Source organism: Pimephales promelas, chromosome 6, assembly GCF_988280905.1.
Source record: "Pimephales promelas chromosome 6, fPimPro1.hap1.1, whole genome shotgun sequence".
NCBI lineage: Eukaryota > Metazoa > Chordata > Actinopteri > Cypriniformes > Leuciscidae > Pimephales > Pimephales promelas.
In genome coordinates, this window is record NC_142774.1 from 40,575,587 (window position 1) to 40,599,773 (window position 24,187).

Sequence of the window (24,187 nt, forward strand, 5' to 3'; positions counted from 1 at the left end):
AGAAGAACAATGCACAAGCCTCAGTGCCGTCTAGGTGTTCAGATCAGTAGGTTTAGGAAGAGTGTGCTTTTAATAAACATCAGGATGAGATGCTGAAGGCATTCTTGTAACCAAGAGTTTCTTGTTTTGCTCCCCTCCGCCAACATAGAGAACCATTAAAATAAATATGCCACCCACAGGGATTTATCATAGAGGATTACATAACCTTCCACTGGAGAAAAACAAAACAAAGGACAAGAAAATGAACCGTGTCAACTCTTTCGCATTGGGGTCGCGGGTGCAGGGATCGATTGCTTCACTTTAAACCCTAGAAGCAAATCTGAATCGGGGAAAGGCCAGAGCACCTCAATGCAAGCAGCGTTTAAGCTGAAGCTAAAGCCAGGCGCTTTATCTTATTTTCACTCTTGTTTTATTGTTATGGCTGGTGAGCTGATACTGTCCTCGCGTCACCTCATGACCCAGACGCCACAGTGGGAAAACAAAAAAAGGTACAGGGCAAAAGCAAAAGCGAAAATGGAGTAAACAGCAAAACGAATGAGGCCAAGCATGTGAGTGTCATGACAGCAAACGCACACAGGCGTCGTAGCGGAAGCGCGAAAGCTTGCTGCCAAACACCGTGTCTACACTGCAAGCGAGTCACGTGACCAAACTAGATCCTCGCCGTTAGGGATGGGCAACGATTAATCGTGATTAATCGCATCTAAAATAAAAGTTTGTGTTTACATAATATATGTGTGTGTAGTGTGTATAATTAATTTGTATATATAAATACCCACACATGCATGTATATATTTAAGAAAAATGTGTTATTAATATATCATATATTTATATTTATATATAATATTAATTGTGAATAAATATATATAAAATATATACATGCATGTATATATTTAAGAAAAATGTGTTATTAATATATCATATATTTATATATATCATTAATTGTGAATAAATATATATAAAATATATACATGCATGTGTGGGTATTTATATATAGAAATTAATTATACACACTACATTATGTAAACACAAACTTTTATTTTGGATGCGCGTAACCGTTATAATCAATCAACTGAGCGACGCAGTGCACGGAAACTGGATCGTTCCCATTATAAACGACAAGCTTGTGAATTTGTAACGTATACAGTTTTAGAGATCTAGTTTTCTTGCATTGCATTGTAGAAAAAAGTGCATGCGTTCATTATAAATCAACGACGCTGTCTACACTGCATGCATCGCGAGTGTAGACAGCTTCAACAGGAGCACGATAGTTTTCTTATGCTGCTTTGCTTGTTGCAGTGTAAATAAAACTAGATAAAAAGGTTCAAGACACACTTTATGTTGGCTTGAGAAATGCAATAAAGCAATGCAAAATTGTATTACTTGTATTATAAGCAATAAAGTTATCTACACCCGCTTGCAAATGCCTTCTGTAGATTATAATGGGAGTGATCTAGTTTTGTTGCAACACATTCCACAAAAGCAAAACAAATTCAATCCCATTATAAACAACAAAGATAGTCTACAAGCATGCAATATCCAGTTATATTGCATCACAACGCTCTCAATGTAGACGGTTTAGCTGATTATAACAGGAGACATCTAGATTTGTTTTGCTGACTTGCAATGTAGAAACCTCTCAGTTGCTCCCATAAACAACAAAAAGCCGTCTACGCTGCAAATGTGCAATACTGCATCACTGAGTTGCAGTGCATGTGTTTTCTGCATGGCTTGCTTGCAGTGTCGATTCCTCCCATCAGAAATCATCAAAACTGCCTAGGCTGCAGCAAAACCATGCAACAAAATTGCATGCATGCAGACATTGCGATGCAACTAACATTGATATCACCTGTTATAATCGAAGCCATATACATTAAAGGGATAGTTCAATTTGAAATTAATTTTTGGTATGTTTTAGCTTGCCTAAAGGGCATCCAAGATGTAAGTGTCTTTGTTTCCACAGTTGATATTTTTAGGTCAAACCGTTCATATAATGGAGGTCTATGGTCACCACCTCAAAGAGCATGCACAGAGAAGTCCAAATTAAACATGATTTAATGACTCGTAAATGTAAGTACACATTGATGGCCTAAGACACCAAACGAGCGGTTTGTGTGAGAAAACGAACAGTATTTATATCGTTTTTACCTCTTGTAACCACAGCCACGTCCAACTGATCTGAGGGCACGGGCGTTATAAATACTGTTCGTTTTCTCACACAAACCGCTCGTTTGGTGTCTTAGGCCATCAATGTGTACTTACATTTACGAGTCATTAAATCATGTTTAATTTGGACTTCTCTGCGCATGCTCTTTGAGGTGGTGACCATAGACCTCCATTATACGAACGGTTTGACCTAAAAATATCGAAATTGAAACTACTGCGGAAACAAAGACACTTACATCTTGGATGCACTTGAGGCAAGCTAAAACATATCAAACATTAATTTCAAAGTGAACTATCCCTTTAACGAAACTGCAAGTAATGCAACAGAATAAACTGCATACGTGCATGAATATTATAATCAAAACTCAACATCGCTTGCTTATAATGGTGCACGAAGTTGTAGTGTAGACACGTAGACAAGTGAGAGCAGCCTGGCATGTGACCAAATATAGTGGATGAACCTGTGCATTCACGTCAGTTTGGCATGAAGATGCTATCCATCTCCTTAATTTAATCTCGACTGATTTGAGGAGAGCAGGCGAAATGTGGAAGTGAGCCGCCCCCCCGTGACCTTGTGTAGTCAAGGGTGTGAGCAAAAAAGCTTTTAAGCCATCGCGCTTATTATATCAATATCCTATCCTAATAATGATCGCATCAGTAAAGTACAAGATGGATAAGAAGCGGGAGTGATTTTTATCTCTCTCTCTCTTTACTCACACTGTTCTCCTCCAGGGACGAGATAAGGGAGTCGACACAGATTTGGCACGCAACCCGCCCAGATTCTGGAGACGGGTCATGGCTATATAATAATAAAGCAGTGCTCCACATTTAACGTGCTAACATCATCAGATATGCTAATCGCAACCTCCGCCGGCGCGCCTCTCTCAACATGTGTTGACAATTGATTTTATCGTACACATAAAAGGTTTCACAATTCTAAGCACTGCAGCTGGTCTAACATGACTCTTTAAACGTTGAATTGTATGCATGTTATTTGTGCAAGCTGTGATTGGCTCACCATGGCTGCAGCGGCGGCCTGCGCTGCGACGGCGGTCTGGTTCGCCTGATGTTGAGCTGCTTTAATCTTGGCCTGAAGGTGCGCCGGAGGGTGGAAATACTTGCACTTCTCGCGCGAGCAGCGGCTCTTGATGTAGTCCATGCACACGGTGACCGTGTTGTCGCTCGTGTCGATCATGGGGCTGTCGCTGGGATGGGCGAAGCGGCAGTCGGTCTCGCCGCGCGCGCAGTTTCCCCGCTGAAACTCGCGACACACCTGCCGTTCGCGGACGCAAAACAAACACGCAGACGAAACAAACAGGGAACACAACAGAAATATGCAAACAGAGACGTGAGTCAGTGAAGATTCAAACAAAGCTTTCATGTATGAGCACAGGTATGGCAAACACACACACACACACACAGCTGAATATTAACCCTCTGGGGTTGTTCGTTTCAGAGTCACACTCGGGGTGTTCGGGTCCAAATTATATTTAAAAAAAAAAAAATCATGATTTTTTTTTTTTTAACTCTTTTTTTTTTTATAATATTTTTTATTTTATTTTTTGGTGTTTTGAGAAAATTTCAAAAATAAAAAAAAACATTATAATAAGTATTAATGCAATAATTATGACAAAATTTCCCCCCATTGAACATAATAGAAAAAATATATTTTTTAAAATATATATTTAAAAAAAAAAATTTTTTAAAGCTGTATTTCATTTTAGAGTCAAGCCTAGGCCTCAAAAAAGCAATTTTTGGCCATCTGGTGGACAAACTGAGCATTTTAAAAATGCAAAACGCATGTATAATCTGAATTTTTTGGTGTGTTTGTGTATAAAAGTGTGTTTGTTTGTGTGTGTGTGTGTCTGTTTTGCTCTCTTGATGTTTTATAGATTCACCCATTCACTGTTGTGTGTTTTTTTTTTTCAAGATCGTGGCTGATTTGTAGATTGTACGCACAAAAAAACTCAGTATTTTCACATTTTTGCCAATTTCCCATTCATTTTCAATGCGAGTCCATTTGGACCCGAACACCCCAAGTGTGACTATTTTTTTTTTTACAACCACTTTGACTATACACATCCTGTCCCCAATTTTTTTGGGTGTTCAAATACCAAATACCAACAAAGTCACCAAATTTCGGACCATTCCGAGGAAGCTGTGATTTTTAAAAAAAAATTATAAATTCTTCAGGTCCATTTGGGCCGAACAACCCCAGAGGGTTAACAAAAGCAGCGACAGCCTCTCGGTGTGGGAGGGCCGCGGAGGAACGGAGCCTCTCATTATCACAGATATCAGTCAGTTGCTAAGTGATGGCATATTTAATGACACACACACACACACACAACCTTCAACTGTTATTGTTTCAACCACACTGATCATTTTCTTGCAAGGCAGAGCTGAATTGAAAGGCCTCACACTTCTTTCTGTCCCCCTCCTCACACTTTTCTGTAATCAATTCAGCTCTATCTTTAACACACAGACAAAAGCCTTCGGTCTTCACAAACTTACACATTAAAGTCTGAAAATCTCCCACTGACACTCAAACGTTTTAGCCGACAGTGATGATGCTAATATTTGCATACTGAATTATGACTGGTCTGCTTGCCTGCATTAATCTGCATACTGACATGTGATTGGTCTTTTCTTTTTCTCTTTTTGAATTTGTGGCTCTGAATCCGTTCTCTCACGTCCCTCGGCCACAGAATTATTATTGATCTTATTTTGTTTTTACATTTTTTTTGGCCTTTTCTCTCTTACGTCAATTTGTTTTCTGATTTATAACGGGTCTTTTCTTTCTTTCATCATTTCTTATATTGAATTCATCATTTCTTTATAAAAAATCTCTTTTTTTGTTTATTTTTTACACATATTTGCTTATTAAAATGTCGCCAAACATCTTATGTTGTATTTTGATTGTATTTTTGTACTGCGATTCCTCAAAATATCAGATAAATTCTCTCTTATGTCTGGCAATATACTGAATTGTGAGCTGTCTTTTCTCTCTTACATCGATTTGCACATTTTATTTCACTTTCTACCCATTAAACCCAAGGGTTCAAGGTTTGACGACTACAAAACTGCATCCTTTTTAAGGGCCAAAAAGCATAGTATTTTAATGTGCATTTTAACAAAACAAACCTTTCTGCAAGCAGTATTTTAAAGGTAAATATTTAATTGTATTGTACAGTGATCTGGACTTCACTCAAATGTTCATTATTCAGAATTTAGCCGACAATGATGATCCTAATATCTACATACTGAATTATGCCTGCATTAATTTGCATACTGACATATGATTGGTCTTATTTATTATCTGAATTATCCCTTACGTTCATTGCTTCTGTATGTAAATTATTAACATATTAAAAATTAAGTTAAAAGAATGAACTAGACTTACTTTTTTATTCCTTAGGTTTTATAATAACTTTTGTCTAGGTTTCAATAATTGCAACTCAAGCTGAATGAAATGTCTCTGTGTGCCACTTTACCTCGAGCTTGTCGGTGCGCAGTAGTTTCTGTGTGGAGGACGAGCTCGGCACGTTGACCGGTGGGCTGCCCGGGACGATCACAGGGGTGCTGGAGAGCATCTCTGTGGGGACCAGACCCATGCCGTGGCTCATGGGAGTCAGATACGGCGCGTAACTCAGTCCAGGGCTCGAGCCCAGACCTTGGCTGACAGGGAATGTAGGCTGTGAAGACAACAATTATTATTGTTATTTTTTTTTAGAATTAGATATAATTTAACTGTACATATTTAAATCATATTCAATTTTCAATGTCTACTAAATTTAAAAATATTTTTCCAATTAATTAAATATAACTAAATTTCAATTTTCAATTTTGTTTTTAATGTCACTTAGAATAAAAATCTTAAAAAGTATTAAAAAAAGAAACAAATGTCAAATTTCATGCATGTCAAAACACTGCTGTTTAATATTTCTCAAGAGTGCTGTTTGCAAAGTCAAGCATCACTATTATCATTGCTATTTTTTTTTTTCATTTTAATGCCACTCTGACCACAATGATGGTAAAAAGCATTTGACTAAGCAAAACTTTAACCCTTCAAAGTTCCAAAATGTGACAAAATGAAGAGTTCAGATGCAAAAGCCTCTAAATGCCATTTGAAATTTTCTTCTAAAATTACCATTTTTATCAAGCTTGTATATTTAAGTTCAGTAATTTCACTTAAATGTCAATTAATAGGTAATCTTCATTGCCATTTAAGTGAAATTACTGAACTTAAATATACAAGCTTGATAAAAATTATCATTTTAGAAGAAAATTTCAAATGGCACTTAGAGGCTTTTGCATCTGAACTCTTCAAATATGCATTATTTTATACTTTTGTGATAGTTATTAAAACATCAGGAGAGTTTTATACTATTGCGTCAGTTCAATCTGTGTTAGATATATAATGATTGGCAAAACATTCATGCATTATTTTAAGGCTTAAAATACTTATTTGTAAGAACTGTGAAAAATACAATTATTATATTATCCTGGATTTCTCCAGGTATCTTCAAATTAAATTTAATGCTTTTTGATGCCATTTATAAAAAATGACCCATGACTAACCACAGATTTTATATATAAAATATAATATTATTACAATATTATTTTTATACAATAAAAATATTATTTTTACTGTATTATTATACAATACTTAATTTATATTTAAATAGACATGTCCCAAATTCTGAATTGCAACCATTCAGTTTGACAATGATGAAACAATACCAAAATTGCAATTACCAAACTGGTTCCGTGTGTTTATCACACTAACATACATATTTTGTGACAGCAAATTAAAAAGTTCAATTATGAAGGCTATATTGAAACTAATTCATAATATAAAATATCCTTCAAAACTATCTAGGTTTTTACTGCCTGTAGGCTTAAAATGTAATGCTTTTTAATGCCACTTAAGGCCTTAATTTTCACAAAATCCATTTAATGCCCCGCAGAAGCCCAGTGGAAACGTGCGGTCTCCTACCACTGGTTGCATGGTGGTGCCGGGGATCATGAACTGCATCTGCTGGGCCAGCATCGCTGCCGCCGTCTTCTGCTGGATGAGGTTGTTGCGTCCGTTGATTTCCAGCTGCGTCTTCAGATGCGCTGGTGGGTGAAGGTACTTACAGTTCTCTCTCGTACACCGACCCTACGACAGGAGAGATCACAAATGAAACGACTCGTGAGAATCGACATTTTTTTTTACAATTGAAACATTTGCTGAAGTCTCCTGCGAAAAAGACCCCAGTCTACCCTAACAAATGCCAGCCCCAAAATCTGAGATCTCAAAAAAACATGATACGATATTATTGCAATACTCAAGACATGGTAAAAGGTTAACAGAAAAGAAATGTCTTGTCTAGGTCTCGCTGTCTCAGACCGACATTGTGCACAAGGGATTTAGCAACACAATACTACAATATCCACGAAGATATCCGCAACGGATTGAAGCGCGCGTCCAAGTGAAGACGAGAAAACACTGTATCCACGTATCCACTGATCGCAGCGGCAACAAGCTCTTTGATCACTTGATTTAAAAAACACATATCGTACAGTTTTTGATGTACTAATATTTAATAAAACACATATCAGTTTTGGGTTTTAACTTTGTTTAGGAGATTTTGGGACTGCACAACTGACAGATGACTTTGTATGTGTGTGTGTGTGTGTGTGTGTGTGTGTAACCATAGCGACAAAACCAACTTTCGGATCTTGCACTTAAGCTTATAATTTAGTTTATAAAAATATAATTATGTATTCAAAAGTTGCAGAATGGATTCATTTGGAGACTTTGAATCAGCAGAGATAGGCAGGCAATGCAAAACAAAGTCTTGCAAGTTATTGCTTAGTCTGTTTTTTCCTATTCATTCATTCATTCATTCATTCATAATTTTTATTTCGGTCAAAAGAAATTTACAAACAAACATAGAAACAAAACAGGATAGCCAGAGTTTTTGCAATTTTTTACTTTATGTAAGTTATGTGGGATTTCCAACCGAGTTTGTTGTCAATAATGACACCTAAGAATTTAATTTCACTTACTAGTTCTAGTTCAGACATTTCAATTCTAATCTGGACATTTGTATTTATTTTTTTATTACCAAATAAAATAATTTTAGTAATCATCAGTAAACAGACATCAATAAGTTTACCTCTGCAGAAAAATCAACAACAACAACATCTATTATGCATATTTGAATTGACTTTCTACTCATTTATCCCAAGGGGTGAAGGTTTGTTTTCATTTATTTTCAGGAGTGGAAGATGCCGCAACTACAAAAGCATAATATAATGAGTATATTAACAAAATAAAACTGTTTGAAAGCAATATTTCAATGGTGAATGTTCGTTATATTAATAGTATCATAAATCAGTTTAGTTAAAAGCATGAAATACACTTTAGTGGTGAGAGATATGACCAAAATATTATTTCACAAAAAGAAATAACATCAATAAAGTTAGCCTCTGCAATAAAATAGAAGAGAGCTAAATACTCTACATGAAATACAAGCAGGATCAATGCAGAGAAGATGTCGGCTCCACACTGCAATATTAATTAAGTAGGCCAAAGTTAGAAGAATATTCTCACAAGGTCAGCGCGTGTTTGCATTAAACTCCACTGCAGGATATCCAGTGACACGGGAGGCCGAACCGATACGAGTGTGAGAAACAGTGGAGGAGGGGTTAAAGAAGCGCAGCGGAAACACATACTGCAGACACACACACACACTCCTGTTCTGCAGATGCTCATCGCCCTGCATGAGTCCTACAGCATCAGCTGCGAGATCGCCATGCTAACCTTGAGCACACACACATCACACACTCACGATATACTTACAAAACAAGGAAGATGAAGGAAACTAAAATATAGATATGACTGAGTAAAATATTAATTAGTACACTAGTACAAAGAAATCTGTGATTTTATTATAAATATGGTTAATTATGTATAATGTAATTTCACATATTTCTAAATTCTGTATTTTTTATTTCTGTTTTTAAATTTAAAAATGAAAAATTCTTGAAAGTTTTTTTTTATAATTCTTTAAAATGTTTTTATTATATTTCTGAAACTGTTTTTTAAGAAATATACAATTTAACGCTATATATTATTATTATTTTTGAATTCTGCATTTTTGAATTCTGTTTAATGTCTTTTTTATGTTTTTTAAAAACAAATGACATGCAAAAAAAAAACTAGTACAATGTAGAAAAAAGCTGACGCACATACAGTACGTGTGCATGAACGCAAGCTTATCCATTTAACTTTTAAGTTAGAGATATTGCAAAATGCTTCTGCTTTTAACTTCTAAGTACGCACTAAAAAACACAATCATTATCTTACACTGAAACTAGCTCACTGCTAACCAGATGCAATGCTTCATATATGCAAAAAAATGAAAACCTGATTGAAATGAAGAACAAAGCAGGATATAAATGTGTACAAACCACATTAATTCATTTATCGTGCTTATTTCACTATGATCAAATTGCATAATATTTAATCAATCATAATACTTACGCTTCCTTATCAAGGGTATGAAACGTTTTAAAGTAGAGAAGTGACCTATATAAGCTATTGTGTACTCTGCATTGTTGCAGGGAGGTCACAAATCCCTTTAAAACAGCTTGGGAAGCGTTCGCAGGAATGTGCTCGCTCAGCTTATCTGAGGTCTTGCTTGCTTGTGTTGGTTTATGACAACAAGGATAAAAGCGCAAGATGTCCAGGTATCCTTCCTTACTCGGATTACAATGGAGATAGTGTGCTATAAATAAGGCGAAACTAGATCTAAAAGGAGCATGGCTGTCATTTCCATGATCTCCACACTGCTGAATCAGCTCACCGCAGCGCCGGGAACCGAAATATCTGACTTTTGTTAACGCGAGACCTTGGGTGATTGATCACACACAAAATACGTTGCATTTGCGATCACTTAAATGCTTTGAGTTATTGACACAGCTTTGCGTTTTCATAAGAGCCAGACCGATATATCGGCAGGCCGATATTAGGCATTTTCTAAAATATTGGTATCGGCAATTATAATGACCAATAAATGAATATTTCAAAAATAAAATAAAACGGACTAATCACGCTTCAACCATGTCATGAGTGTTGTCAAAAAGTGCAGGCAAGCTGATATTGTAATTATAAGGTAGCTTATAACTATAAGGCAATGTAGGGACCAATTATTATTTTATTTATCAGATCTTTAACATATTTTGATGTTCCTCTGTTTCTTTTTAAGTTTCTTTTTAAAATGCATTATCATATTATTTTAGTTAAAACTCATAAAGAACTACAAATAACTAATGTTAGGAAAATCTGTTAATATTTTTTTGTGCGTTTCTGAAATAAGAATAATAATATCGGCCGATATATCGGATTTTAAAACCAACAAATATTTGTATCGGCCTTCAAAATCCTTTATCAGTCTGGCTCTAGTTTCCATTCACCAAACCTATTGAACGCTGATTTTGAACGCTGACTGTGCACAAAAACGTGATTTTCTCAGGTTTTTTGCTCAAAATGTTCATTTTTATGAAACTTCCAAGATAAAAAAAGAATGCATGAAGCATTCAACATCAAAAGCAGAGGGTCTGTTCTGTCTTTTGATAAATTGCATGTATTCATACAACAAAATATGAATACTTTGGTGAATATGACGCTGAAAAAACGCTGGTGGGTAAAAATTAACTATTCTAAACTTTGGACCACTAGTGTAAATGATGCTAATATCCTTCATTAGAAACATATAATCAATTATAGGCCAAGTTGGAGACAGGTCTAGACACTTAACACCCTCAAATTCCCAAATATGCAGCGCTGTAATCCATAGGATCAGGGTGCCGATGGCTGTCGATATCCCTGCTGGTGCTGGACTAACAGTGTTGCTCAGCCGTCAGGCCAAAAGCTGAAAGGTGTCAAAGCCAATCAGTCCGGGCCGAAAGACGGACTCTCTGAAGTGACGGATGGCGAGGAGAAGTGAAAGACACCTGATAGAAGTAGACTTAGAAGTAGATTTTCGACGCTGTTCAAAGGATCGTTCTGGAATATGTATGAGAGGTTTGATTTGCTGTGATTGAGAGGAGACTGCTGATTCAATAATGAAGGAGGGATGGTCTATTTTTACCGTGAAACTCGGCAGGAATGGGGCTGATGGAAGCTCTGTATCAAATGACCGATCCTCGACGTGCTACACAATACTGCATCACTGCAATTAATGGAGGCACCGGATTTAGAAATCCGAGATGAGATAAACTAAGACATTAAAGGAGATAAAAAGCAGAAGACACTTTAAAGAGGAGGCACAAGGTTCATGACGGCTTGTCATCGCAATGAGCGTCACATGGCGTCATTTACTGTATTTCACATCCTGAAAGAAACATCGCATCACAAATGAATATGAACTGGATTGAATTCCAGGTGTAGCACAATCTTTGTAAAAATTAAGCTTTATTTACACCGATTCAGTTTGGCAAAATGACGAACCGTTGATTGACAGTATCACTGAAAATGCCTGATTCACTTCACTTTGCAGCTGCAAACTGTTGTCAGTGTGAATGGATGGAACGATAGATGAATGGAACGATGGAACGATAGATAGATGGATGGAATGACAGATAGACGAATGGAACAATGGAACAAAGATAGATGGACGGAATGACAGATAGATGAATGGAACTATGGAACGACAGATAGATGATAGAACGATAGATAGATGAATGGAACAATGGAACGAAAGATAGATGATGGAATGACAGATAAATAGATGGAACGATAGATAGATGAATGAAATGATGGAACGATAGATAGACGGATGGAATGACAGATAGACGAATGGAACGACAGATAGATGATGGAACGACAGATAGATGAATGGAACAATAGAACGAAAGATAGATGATGGAATGACAGATAAATAGATGGAACGATAGATAGATGAATGGAACGATGGAACGATAGATAAATAGATGGAACGATAGATAGATGAATGGAACGATGGAACGATAGATAGATGGATGGAATGACAGATAGATGAATGGAACGATGGAACGATGGATAGATGGATGGAATGATAGACTGATGGATGGAACGATAGATATATGGATGGAAAGATAGATAGATGAATGGAACGATGGAACGATGGATAGATGGATGGAATGATAGACTGATGGATGGAACGATAGATATATGGATGGAAAGATAGATACATGGATAGATGGATGGAATGATAGATAGATGATGGAACGATAGATATATGGATGGAAAGGTAGATAGATGGATGGATAGAATGATAGATAGATGGATGGAACGATAGATAGATGATGGAACGATAGATATATGGATGGAAAGATAGATAGATGGATAGATGGATGGAATGATAGAATGATGGATGGAACGATAGATATATGGATGGAAAGATAGATACATGGATAGATGGATGGAATGACAGATAGATGATGTAACGATAGATATATGGATGGAAAGATAGATAGATGGATGGATGGATAGAATTATAGATAGATGGATGGATGGATAGAATGATAGATAGATGGATGGAACGATGGATGGATGGATGGATGGATGGATGGATGGAACGACAGATAGATGATGGAACGATAGATGTATGGATGGAAAGATAGATAGATGGATAGATAGATGGATGGATAGAATGATAGATTGATGGATGGAACGATAGATGGATGGATGGATGGAATGACAGATAGATGATGGAACGATAGATGGATGGATGGAAAGATAGATAGACTCATTAACATCTATTTGCATCGTGTCCAGGCCATTTGTGGCAGTGTAACACAACACACAATCAATCTAGTTTCATTTAATGTTTGTCTTGAGAGGAAAAGAAAAAGAGTGGTTTAAATACACAGAATCACAAATGAATCTGCATTTGGACCGAACTGAGTTTTGGATGTTATCACAATCTTGCCAATTACACAATAAAAGTTTTTTACATACAAGGCAATTACATACTAGCTTCTATTTTCACTAGTTTGACTGTATTTTGAAGATCAAACACATTTTTATTTGACTCAATTTGTCACTTTGTGCAGCATTTTTAATTTGGTGGAGACAGAAAATGTACTTTTTCCACCACCCATGGTTAGTGCATGTATTTTCAAAGACCTCTTTATTACTGTAAGGCTGCTTTTAAACAATCTGTAGTGTATAAAGCATTATATAGATAAATGTGACTTGAAAAGTGAAGCTGCAGTACAAACCAGATTTTGCCGCTCAGGTGTGTGCGTTACTTCAGTGAAAAATACTATATCTGGAGCAACTTTGACCTCAAAGGCGATACGCAACCAGATTTAAAACGGTCAAGTATCCCTGCATTAGCACGACATGACAGACCCGAAATGTCAGAACAAACGAGTTGGACAACCATTAATGCGGCATGAACAAAACACTACTTAGCTCAAGGGACTACTAGACTGACCCATATAGATTTACTAGAACTTGAAATTGTGATACAATCTCTATGACTGGCAAGAAAAACAAGCAAATGTTGATGTGAAAGGCAGTGCAGTGTTCTCAGTGACATTGCTGTCGTGTGGTCTGGCCAGCACCGAACGAAAGTACAGTGGGTCACGCCGGGCCCGTCACTCTCCCGCACGCCACTTAAAATAATAGGCTTGATTACTATACGGCACAACGAGAGGGTGAGATCAGAGAGGCTTAACAGGATGAGCCCTGGGAGTGCTGACAAAGACAGTCTTCAGACAGAAGCGTCCTTGTCATCATGTTGGGACTTTCGTTGGACTGTCCCTCATACTCATACCTGTGTGAGACAGAACTGAATTCAGACGGCATTTTCAATTCAAATTCAATTCCTGAATTTGATTTAAGGTAGCGAAAGGGACGCAGAATAATGATATGGAACGATAGATAGATGGATGGATGGAAGGATAGATAGATAGATAGATAGATAGATAGATAGATAGATAGATAGATAGATAGATAGATAGATAGATGGATAGAATGATAGATGGATGGAATGATAGATGGATGGATAGAATGATAGATGGATGGATAGAATGATAGATGGATGGAATGATAGATAGATGGATGGATGGAATGATAGATAGATGGATAGATAAATGGATGGATGGAACGATAGATAGATGGATGGATGGAATGATAGATAGATGGATGGATGTAATGATGGATGGATGGTTGGATGTAATAATAGATGGATGGATGGATGGATGGATGGATGGATGGACGGATGGAATGATAGATGGATGCATGGAATGATAGATAGATGGATGGAATGATAGATGGATGGATGGATGGAATGATAGATGGATGCATGGAATGATAGATAGATGGATGGAATGATAGATAGATGGATGGATGGATGCATGGAATGATAGATAGATGGATGGAATGATAGATGGATGGATGGATGGATGGATGGATGGATGGATGGAATGATAGATAGATGGATGGGATGATAGATAGATAGATAGATGGATGGATGGAATGATAGGCTTGGATAGATGGATGGATGGAACGATAGATAGATGGATAGATAAATGGATGGATGGAACGATAGATAGATATATAGATAGATGGATGGATGGAATGATAGATGATGGATGGATGGAACAATAGATGGATGGATGGAACGATAGATGGATGGATGGAACGATAGATGGATGGATGGAACGATAGATGGATGGATGGAACGATAGATAGATGGATAGATAAATGTATGGAACGATAGATAGATGAATAGATAAATGGATGGATGGAACGATAGATAGATATATAGATAGATGGATGGATGGAATGATAGATGATGGATGGATGGAACGATAGATGGATGGATGGAACGATGGATGGATAGATAGATGATGGATGGATGGAAAGAACGATAGATAGATGGATGGATGGATGGAACAACAGATGGATGGATGGATGATAGAGTGATGGATATAAATATAAATAGAACAATAGATGAAAGACAGACAGATATATAGATAGAAGGAATGAACGAAGGAACAAAAAAATTATAGGTAGATTTGAACCCGTTTCGCCCACATAAGCACCTCACATGTGCAGCGTCACACCACAGCTGTTTAAGTGCATTAGGGAAAGCCTTTCAATCAGTTGTGAGCACCAGGAGGGTATCAGGTAACCAGAAAGCTTTTAGACAAATTAACTCCACTTACTGTGAATGACTTCTTTGAACCCCTAAAAGCTCTCGCCCCTTTCAAAGCTCAGAAACGAAGGACCGCACCTGAAACATCTGAGACGCAGCACCAACCCCATCAACTGACAGTAAATGTTCTGTACAGTCTCCTCAACTCAATCCCAGTGAGGACTGGGAACACTGTTATCCATTTCATGGAGAGATTAGGATTAAAACCACTTAACCCATTTAATATCCATGCCCCAGACTCAAGCCCAGTAATTCCCATCTCTCGCCCATATAAACGTAACGCATTATCAAGGAAATGAGCATTTAGGGTGAACTTGCTAATTAGGGTATAACTGAGGTCAAGTGGAAGTTGGCTGGAGGAATTAGTGTTTTCAGACTCTAATAATAGACTTACACTGAGATTTTCCCTGCAGATTAAATCCCACAATCTCCTAACAATAGATGAATTCCTAATTTTTACTGTCATCCGTCCAAACGCTAAACGACGGAGAATGTTAAAGGAGTAGTTCACTTTTGAAAAAACTTTTGCTGATAATTTACTCACCCCCATGTCATCCATGCTGCTTTTTTCTCCAGATTTTTGATGAAAACATTCCAGGATTTTCTCCATATAATGGACTTCAATGGGAACCAAACAGTTCAAGTTCCAGTGCAAACTGTTCAAAGGGCTTTAAACGATTCCAGACGATGAATAAGAGTCTTATCAAGCGAAACGATCGCTCATTTAATAAATAAATAACAAAGTTTAAGTTTTATAAGCTCAAATGCTAGCCTTTCTCTGTTCTGTGACGCGCGTTCGTGACTCTCCTGTTAGAACTCGTTTATCAAAATGAACGGATCTTTTTGAGTCATTTGGTTCATTCAACGAACGAAACGAACGAATTGACTCGGAAAAAGATTCGTTCATTTTGATGAACGAGTTCGACCATGAACGAATCTTTTTTCGAGTCATTTGGTTCATTCAATGAACGAAACGAACGAATTGACTCGGAAAAAGATTTGTTCATTTTGATGAACGAGTTCGACCAGGAGTCACACAGAACAGAGCAAGGCGACCATTTGAGCTTATAAAACTTAAACTTTTTATTTATGTTTGAAATGAGCGATCGTTTCGCTTGATAAGACCCTTATTCATCGTCTGGAATCATTTAAAGCCCTTTGAAGCTGCACTAAAACTCTCATTTGGACCTTGAACCGTTTGGTTCCCATTGAAGTCCATTATATGGAGAAAATCCTGGAATATTTTCATCAAAAACATTAATTTGTTTTCGACTGAAGAAAGACAGACGTGGACATCTTGGATGACATGGGGGTGAGTAAATTATCAGCAAAAGTTTTTTCAAAATTGAACTACTCCTTTAAATTCCCTTTGTCATCCTCTACTATTTGACCGATCGAGCTTGAACTGCGGACCCGCTTCTCTCCTCGACTCCGGTTTCCTTGATTTTCCAGGCCTGCAGTCAAAAGTAATCCGACTGCGCTGGTGGGTGGGACAAACACAGGGGCCATTTTCCGAGGAGAAGGAGAATTGAGCCTCAGTTGTGGCCTCCAACACCCAAACACCCATTTGCATCTGAGTCTCAATGGGCCTTTCTTCCAGCGGCGAGCCGCATTACTTCTGATGAGGGCGGCCCACCGAGTCCGAACACTGCAGACGGCTTGATGCCTCGGTTAATGATAAAAACAAGTTTCTCTCATTGTATACACACAAACAGTTGAATGTCATGAACAGGACATCATGTATCTCAGCTGACTAAACTCTTATCTAAAGACTTCAATATGAGACAACATTTGCAAACAAGCTCTCTTCTTTAGCGTTATCATGTGTTGCAAAGTAAAAACTGAATATTAAATGAATGTATTTCCAAACCAAGACATGGAGGTTGAGGTTCATTCTCCAGTTCATCGCTACAAAACCAAACACAATGCTTCTTTTTGCAATTCTTGCCATAATCCTTAATAAATTAACATTAACCAGTATCATATTAATTCAGGGATTCCCGCACTTAGTTTGATTGTCAGCTGAACCCTGAGATTTTAAGTTAATATTTCGATAATCAGGTAATAAAATACATTTTTTATTTTATTTTTGATTGTTTTTATTTTAAAATGATTTATTTCAATATATTTATTTGTAATTTAACGGCATATCAGCAAAGGCTACTCCACATTCATAACTCCAGAAACTATATAAATAATAATAAAAACACTTCAATAAATAATTAAAAAATATGATAATACAAAAAAACAAAACAAAATACATTTACACACAAATTAATGAATTATTATCTTTTCGTCAACTCACGATCCCCTTGGAGTTTAGAAGTGGAGCGAGTGCTTATTGATGACTGATGAAGAAAAACGGCCTTTAGAACAACATACACTAACGAAGCTTTTAATAAAACTGGGAACAAATATTAAAACAATAAACAAGGTTAATATGTTGATTTCATGTCTCGCTCAGGGCCACAATGGCTGATGGTTTGCACTTTCAGGAACTCGAATCGGTAACTTTCTGGCTATTATCCCTGTGCATTCGCCACAAACCTTAACCACAAAACAAGAGAGTGAAGTTGAATGTCACAAGGAACAGAGATATGGTCATGCCCCGGTTATCAGCCTGAAAATGCGTTGTCAGTTAGCGTCGCTGAAGGGCAAATCTCATGGAGCCGGGCTGATCTCTCATGCCTTCACGCTCTCAGACTGAGTGACACTTCAAAACCTGCTCAGAAACGGGAAAACGCATGATGAAGCTGTGAACACAAGGTGTCTCGTGTGTCTGTGGTGCGTTCTGGGTGGCTGCTCGCCCACAGCCATCAACGACCACCAATGAGTTTTCTCTAGCGGTCAAAGTGAAGTGAACTCGCCTGCAACCAGAGCCGACAAGGTTGGCGTTGCAAAGGTGGATGAGAAAGTAGAAAAAGAGTCAACCCTCTTCCGGAGTTCTGATCCATTTCACGCATCATCACATCATCATATGGAATATGACCTACACAGCCGTGAGCGCTGTTCAGCGACATCACTTCCTGCTTTAAAATGAAGGGCTCTGAGTGTATTGGTGAAATACAGAAGGAATTGAAACATTACACTAATTCTTTAGTCTTGCACAGAACCAAGTACTGATCTGTGAGTCTACAACCTGTGATGCTTAATTTCCTTATAGGAGTAGTTCACTTTAAAAAAAAACATTTGCTGATAATTTACTCACCCCCGTGTCATCCAAGATGTCCATGTCTTTCTTTCTTCAGTCGAAAAGAAATTAAGGTTTTTGATGAAAACATTCCAGGATTTTTCTCCATATATTGGATTTCAATGGGAACCAAATGGTTCAGGGTCCAAAAGACAGTTTCAGTGCAAACTACAAACTGTTCAAAGGGCTTTAAACGATTCCAGATGAAGAATAAGGGTCTTATCTAGCAAAACGATCGCTCATTTAATAAAAACTTAACAAAGTTTAAGTTTTATAAGCTCAAATGCTCGCCTTGCTCTGTTCTGTGATGCGCGTTCGTGACTCTCCTGTTCGAATCATTTTTCGAGTCATTTGGTTCATTCAACGAACGAAATGAACAAGTTGACTATGGAAAAGATTTATTTATTTTGATGAACAAGTTCGAAAAGGAGAGTCACGAACGTGCATCACAGAACAGAGCAAGGCGACCATTTGAGCTTATAAAACTTAAACTTTGTTATTTATTTATTAAATGAGCGATCGTTCCGCTTGATAAGACCCTTATTCATCGACCAGAATTGTTTAAAGCCCTTTGAACAGTTTTTAGCTTGCACTGAAACTGTCTTTTGGACCTTGAACCGTTTGGTCCCCATTGAAGTCCATTATATGGAGAAAAATCCTGGAATGTTTTCATCAAAAACCTTCATTTCTTTTCAACTGAAGAAAGAATGACACGGACATCTTGGATGACGAAAGTTTTTTTTTTAAAGTGAACTACTCCTTTAAATGTCCAGGTCATATTTGCAACGCAAGAACAATGATTTTACACTTTTTTCTAACGTAAACAAATTTAACAGAAAAAGAAATGATGCAAAATGCAGTTTGGAGTAATTTCTGGTCAGTGCATCCTCATTTTTGGGATGTTTCAGACTCTTTCCTCTGCTGAGATGTTATTTGCAGATGTGAGAAGTGAGTTTATTAGACTGGATGCAGGGATCAGCTTCTTCCAGATCACTGCTTCCCCAAAGTGAGTTTCACTGTAGCGGAAAAGGCAATTACAAATAATGAGGTGAGAGAGACTTATGGGGAAATACGGCCTGACGCTGGTTTAGTTAATGTTACAAACGCACACATAAGTGCGTAAATCTTACATCTATCTAATATGCATGTCTGCAGTGCAGTTTTCAATATAAAGTTGTTTAATTTCACATATTTAATGCATGAATAAGCAGCTCTTAATAGAGAAAAACAATACAATCCTGTAACAATTTATTTCAAGAAGACACTTTTGTGAATAAATATGTGAATATGAATATGTTTGTGTATGTGTAAAACTAATAAATGTATATTTATTGTCTCTTTATACTGGAAACTATATTATTTTGGCTGTGAGTTTATGGCAAAAGCACTGCAACATTTGACTTTGCATGCACTTGCAACTTAAATATACAGTATATATATATATATATATATATAAATAACTGATAATAATACTAATAGTAGTAGTAACAATAATATTAATAACAATAAATACTTGCAATGTAAAAAATATTGTTGGTTTAACTTAAAATTAAGTAACCTGGTTGCCTTTAAAATTTTAAGTTGATTGAACTGGAAAAAGTGAGTTAATACAATGAAGGAGATTAATTTAATCATCAGAAACTTCAAATAATAAGTTATCTCAACTAAAAAAATTATTTAAGTTGATTTGACAATAGAAAAAATGTTGTGATAACAAATCTTGAAAATGTTTTTTTTTATAGTGTATATATATATATATATATATATATAACTGAGTGTAATAAATGAAGCAGTATAATGTCAGATTATGACATCATGTGAACATGCCTGAAATGCATTTAAAGCCGTTCCTCCCGCTGGTAATTATGCATGCATTGGACACGCAGCAATAATCCCACAGACGGCTCTGACGCGTCTGAGATTAATGCGCAAGAAAGACTAGATCCCGCTCACCTAAGCCTGAGAAAGACTCTCATTAAAATGCCTATTTTCACACAACCCGTCATCTGCAGGGACATCCCAGAAGCACACACACACACACGTACATCTATCAGTGCCTGAGCATGTCATGAACACCGGCACAGATTCTGCGCCACAGAAAGCTCCTCAGATTTCACACTGATTTCTATACGCAGTCCGAGTTAACCAGGTGCCGTGATTCAACATGGACGTCCTCGTGGTCTGTGTGGGAGTTGCACAAATAATAAAAGATTCACGTGTTGCATCTTAACTCGCTTAGCACACTCTTTCTGTTTGTTTTTAGTTGTGCTGATGCATCAAACCACAAGTTGAAGTCTCGAGGTCTGAAAAACACTGATGATGATGATGATGATGATGATGACAGCCAACCTTGTGTTTAGCCGGAGCGAGGGAACAATATTAGCTCTGGTTAGAGCCAGACCGATATTATCCGCCGATATTAGGCATTTTCCATAATATCGGTATCGGCAGTTATAATGGCCGATAAATGAATAATAATTAAAAAATAAAATAAAAACAGATGAAACACGCTTTAATCATCTCTCCTTGGCCTGTTATATTGAAAATGTATGTTTTACAATTTGCAGTATAATGTTATCTACTGCTAAATTATGGCTCATCATAGACTAGCTAACCATAAATCTAGCTAATGCTACTATCTCCAACGTTAACATTAATGAGCTTGGAAACCACAATGAACTTTTTCTGCCTAAATAAAGTAATGATTACTGTATTTATAACTAGCATATCTCTAGTTACAGTCCCTGCATTGTAAAATATAAGTTAGACTTGCGAGGAGTGAACATTTAGACATAGAGAAAAAGTATCAAACGTATCTTGTGCAGAAAAGTTAGCTTTTCTTTTACACGTGTGTGAAATCCAACAATACTTAATAATAAAAATAAATATCGGCCGATATATCGGATTTTAAAACCCAAAAATATTTGTATCGGTATCGGCCTTCAAAATCCTTTATCGGTCGGGCTCTAGCTCTGGTCATTCAAAAACCCAGATTTTCTCTTGGTCTTTGAATAAACTGGCCAATCTTTGCAATATAATTGAACTCTAACACAACAAAACAACCTTTTCCAGCCACAATATTGGTTGTTAAAGCAGCATTATATTAATTCTGCGGTAAAACGGTGATCTTTGTTTTCAGGCCTCGGCCTAAAATTAATCGTACAGTAAATTGAGTTTTGTTATATATTAACAAAAATATTTTAATCAGCAGTACATTTAAATATCCTGAGCATGTCATGAATGAATGCATGAATTAACAATTTAATGAACGTAGGACTAAATAAACGATTCAATTAGTTCAATTCAAAAAAGTATTGAATACATAAACACTAGAGCTGCACGAATGACCTAAATGACAATAATTCGGATGTGTGTATTAAACTTTTGTCATGACTCATGTATAGTATGAATCAGCTTTTTTAACATCATAGTATCATTATTTCTGTGTTACAATCATTCAAAAGTGCTGGGATAAAAGTTTATAGCTCAGATATATACACTGATGTCTTCAGTACTGATCAAATTAGAGCAAATCACCTTTTGAAAGTAACTTGATGCTTCAAATAAAGATTGTATTGATTAGATAATTACACCAGTAGGTGGCGACAAGTAACGGTTAAAAATTAATTTGTAATTGAATCATTTGTTCAAGAGATTTGTTTAAAACACTGATTCATCCAGTAATGAAACAAGTGAAGTCTTCATTCAGTGAGTCGTTGACAAATTTTGTCAGAACATCTAGAACAGGGTTCCTCAATTAATTTTTACCAAGGGCCAAATTCTGCTGACAATACAGAGCCAAGGGCCACCAACCACAATGTTATGACCTCAATGTTTGCTCTGCTATTTTTGTTGTTGTTGTTTTGTTAAAAAGAGTCACAAATCACCACATAGCCCAATTATTCTATTTTTATTTATTTGTATTTATTATTTTCTTTTTCAAACGAGTCTGTTTTATTCAAGAAATTTTGAGCAGATGTTAAAATGGCGTTTGGTATTGTCAGACTTACAGACAGCCACGGTCTGCGTGCATAGCAAACACGTTGGCTTTGCATTGTGGTGGTCAGGCAAAATAAAACAAAATTGTTCAGTCCATTCAGATTTGAATCATCTGTTTTCTGTGTCCACTTTTCTTTTCTTCGCACTTGCCATATTTCCGTTGCGCGCGAATGCCTAGATACTGCGTTTGAATTTTTGCTTACACTGATGTTACCATGACAACCTGTAAAAGAGCGCGGGCCAAACATTTTCCTTTCGCGGGCCGGATGTGGCCCGCGGGCCGCCTATTGAGGAACCCTGATCTAGAAATTACGTTATTTTGTTTAGTTGTCTATTCATAATTGAGATTTTAATGAACAAATAAATGATCAACAAATAGTAAAAATATAGAAAAACTGACTTAATGCATGAATACACAAATGCATTAATAAGCAAGTGAACTTAAAGAAAATCTATGAACAGATAAAAGAACGTAGACATAAATGAGTGTGTGTGTGTGTGTGTGTGTGTGTGTGTGTGTGTGTGTGTGTGTGTGTGTGTGTGTGTGTGTGTGTGTGTGTGTTGGTGTCAGGCACAAAGAAGGCCGTCTGCTAAAGCGTGCCTGATCCAGCACTGTAAATCTGATCATCTGTGAAGTCCTGAGACGTGACACACACCCCGGGGAGCCGCAATAATAGACCTCAATTTAATACACAAATATACTCTCTAATACACACACACACACACACAGCAAAAGCACAGTCATTCAGTAATGATGCACCGACTCAAGGCGACGCAGCATTTTTTTTTATCACCAGTTGCTCGCAAAACGATGGACAATGATTCACATTTTCTGCGCGCCAATTTCTGTGATAATAAAATTCAGTAAATTATATGAGTAAATAAACAAGTAACAAGCATACTTAAACCCATTTGCTTAAAATTTGCTGATGCACGTATGGGAAAATATCTAAAAATTAGTGCCATCAATCTATTTAAAAAAAAATTAAAACAAAGAAATTAAAAAAAATAAATAAAAAAGAAAATTAACATTTTTCTGTAATAAATCGCGATCAATCGCACCAAACATTGAAGTTTTCAATATATTTTTATATTCTAATTATTTAGGTTAATCTCGAAATCTCCAAAGGTTAATCTTTAGGTTAATCTTAGTTAATCTCCAAATTATTGTAGAACATAGAATTGTAAAACAACAAAGACAATTATTTAAAAAAAATATTATAAAATCATTATTAATGCATTTAAACTGAAAAAAATAAATAATTCCATGTGTTAACGTGTAATTTTGACAGCCCTTAAAAATATCTTTACATCTCTCAATTAAGATATCATTGAGATGACCAGCTCCGATCATGCAGTTCGCTGTGATTAAAGAAGTCATAAACTAACAATGTTTGAAATTTAGTAAAGGGAATATTTACTATTAATAATATTTTTTTTCTCATTTATTTTATTAAATCATTTAAATGCAGAATATATAATTGTTTCGGTTAACGTAGCCAAACGCATGGAAAAGAGCAGCATGTACATGGCACAGAATATCTCCTTTTGTGTTCTACGAGAGAAAGAAAGTCACATGAGTTTGGAACGACATAAAGATATGAATAAATCATGACAAAACGAACCCTTTAAT

General features: G+C 36.5%; 1 protein-coding gene across 23 annotated transcripts in view; it reads right to left on the reverse strand.

Moving 5' to 3' along the window:
* The window catches only part of mbnl2 (muscleblind-like splicing regulator 2), a 75,389-nt gene that overhangs the window by 17,669 nt on the left and 33,533 nt on the right, over positions 1-24,187 (reverse strand). For all 23 annotated transcript variants that reach the window (XM_039648280.2, XM_039648269.2, XM_039648284.2 and 20 more), the window contains exons 3-5: positions 7,160-7,324; positions 5,655-5,855; positions 3,182-3,436 (exon numbers count right to left, since the gene is read on the reverse strand). In XM_039648280.2, the coding sequence (XP_039504214.1) occupies positions 3,182-3,436; positions 5,655-5,855; positions 7,160-7,324 (621 nt within the window). The remainder of the gene's footprint in view (positions 1-3,181; positions 3,437-5,654; positions 5,856-7,159; positions 7,325-24,187) is intronic.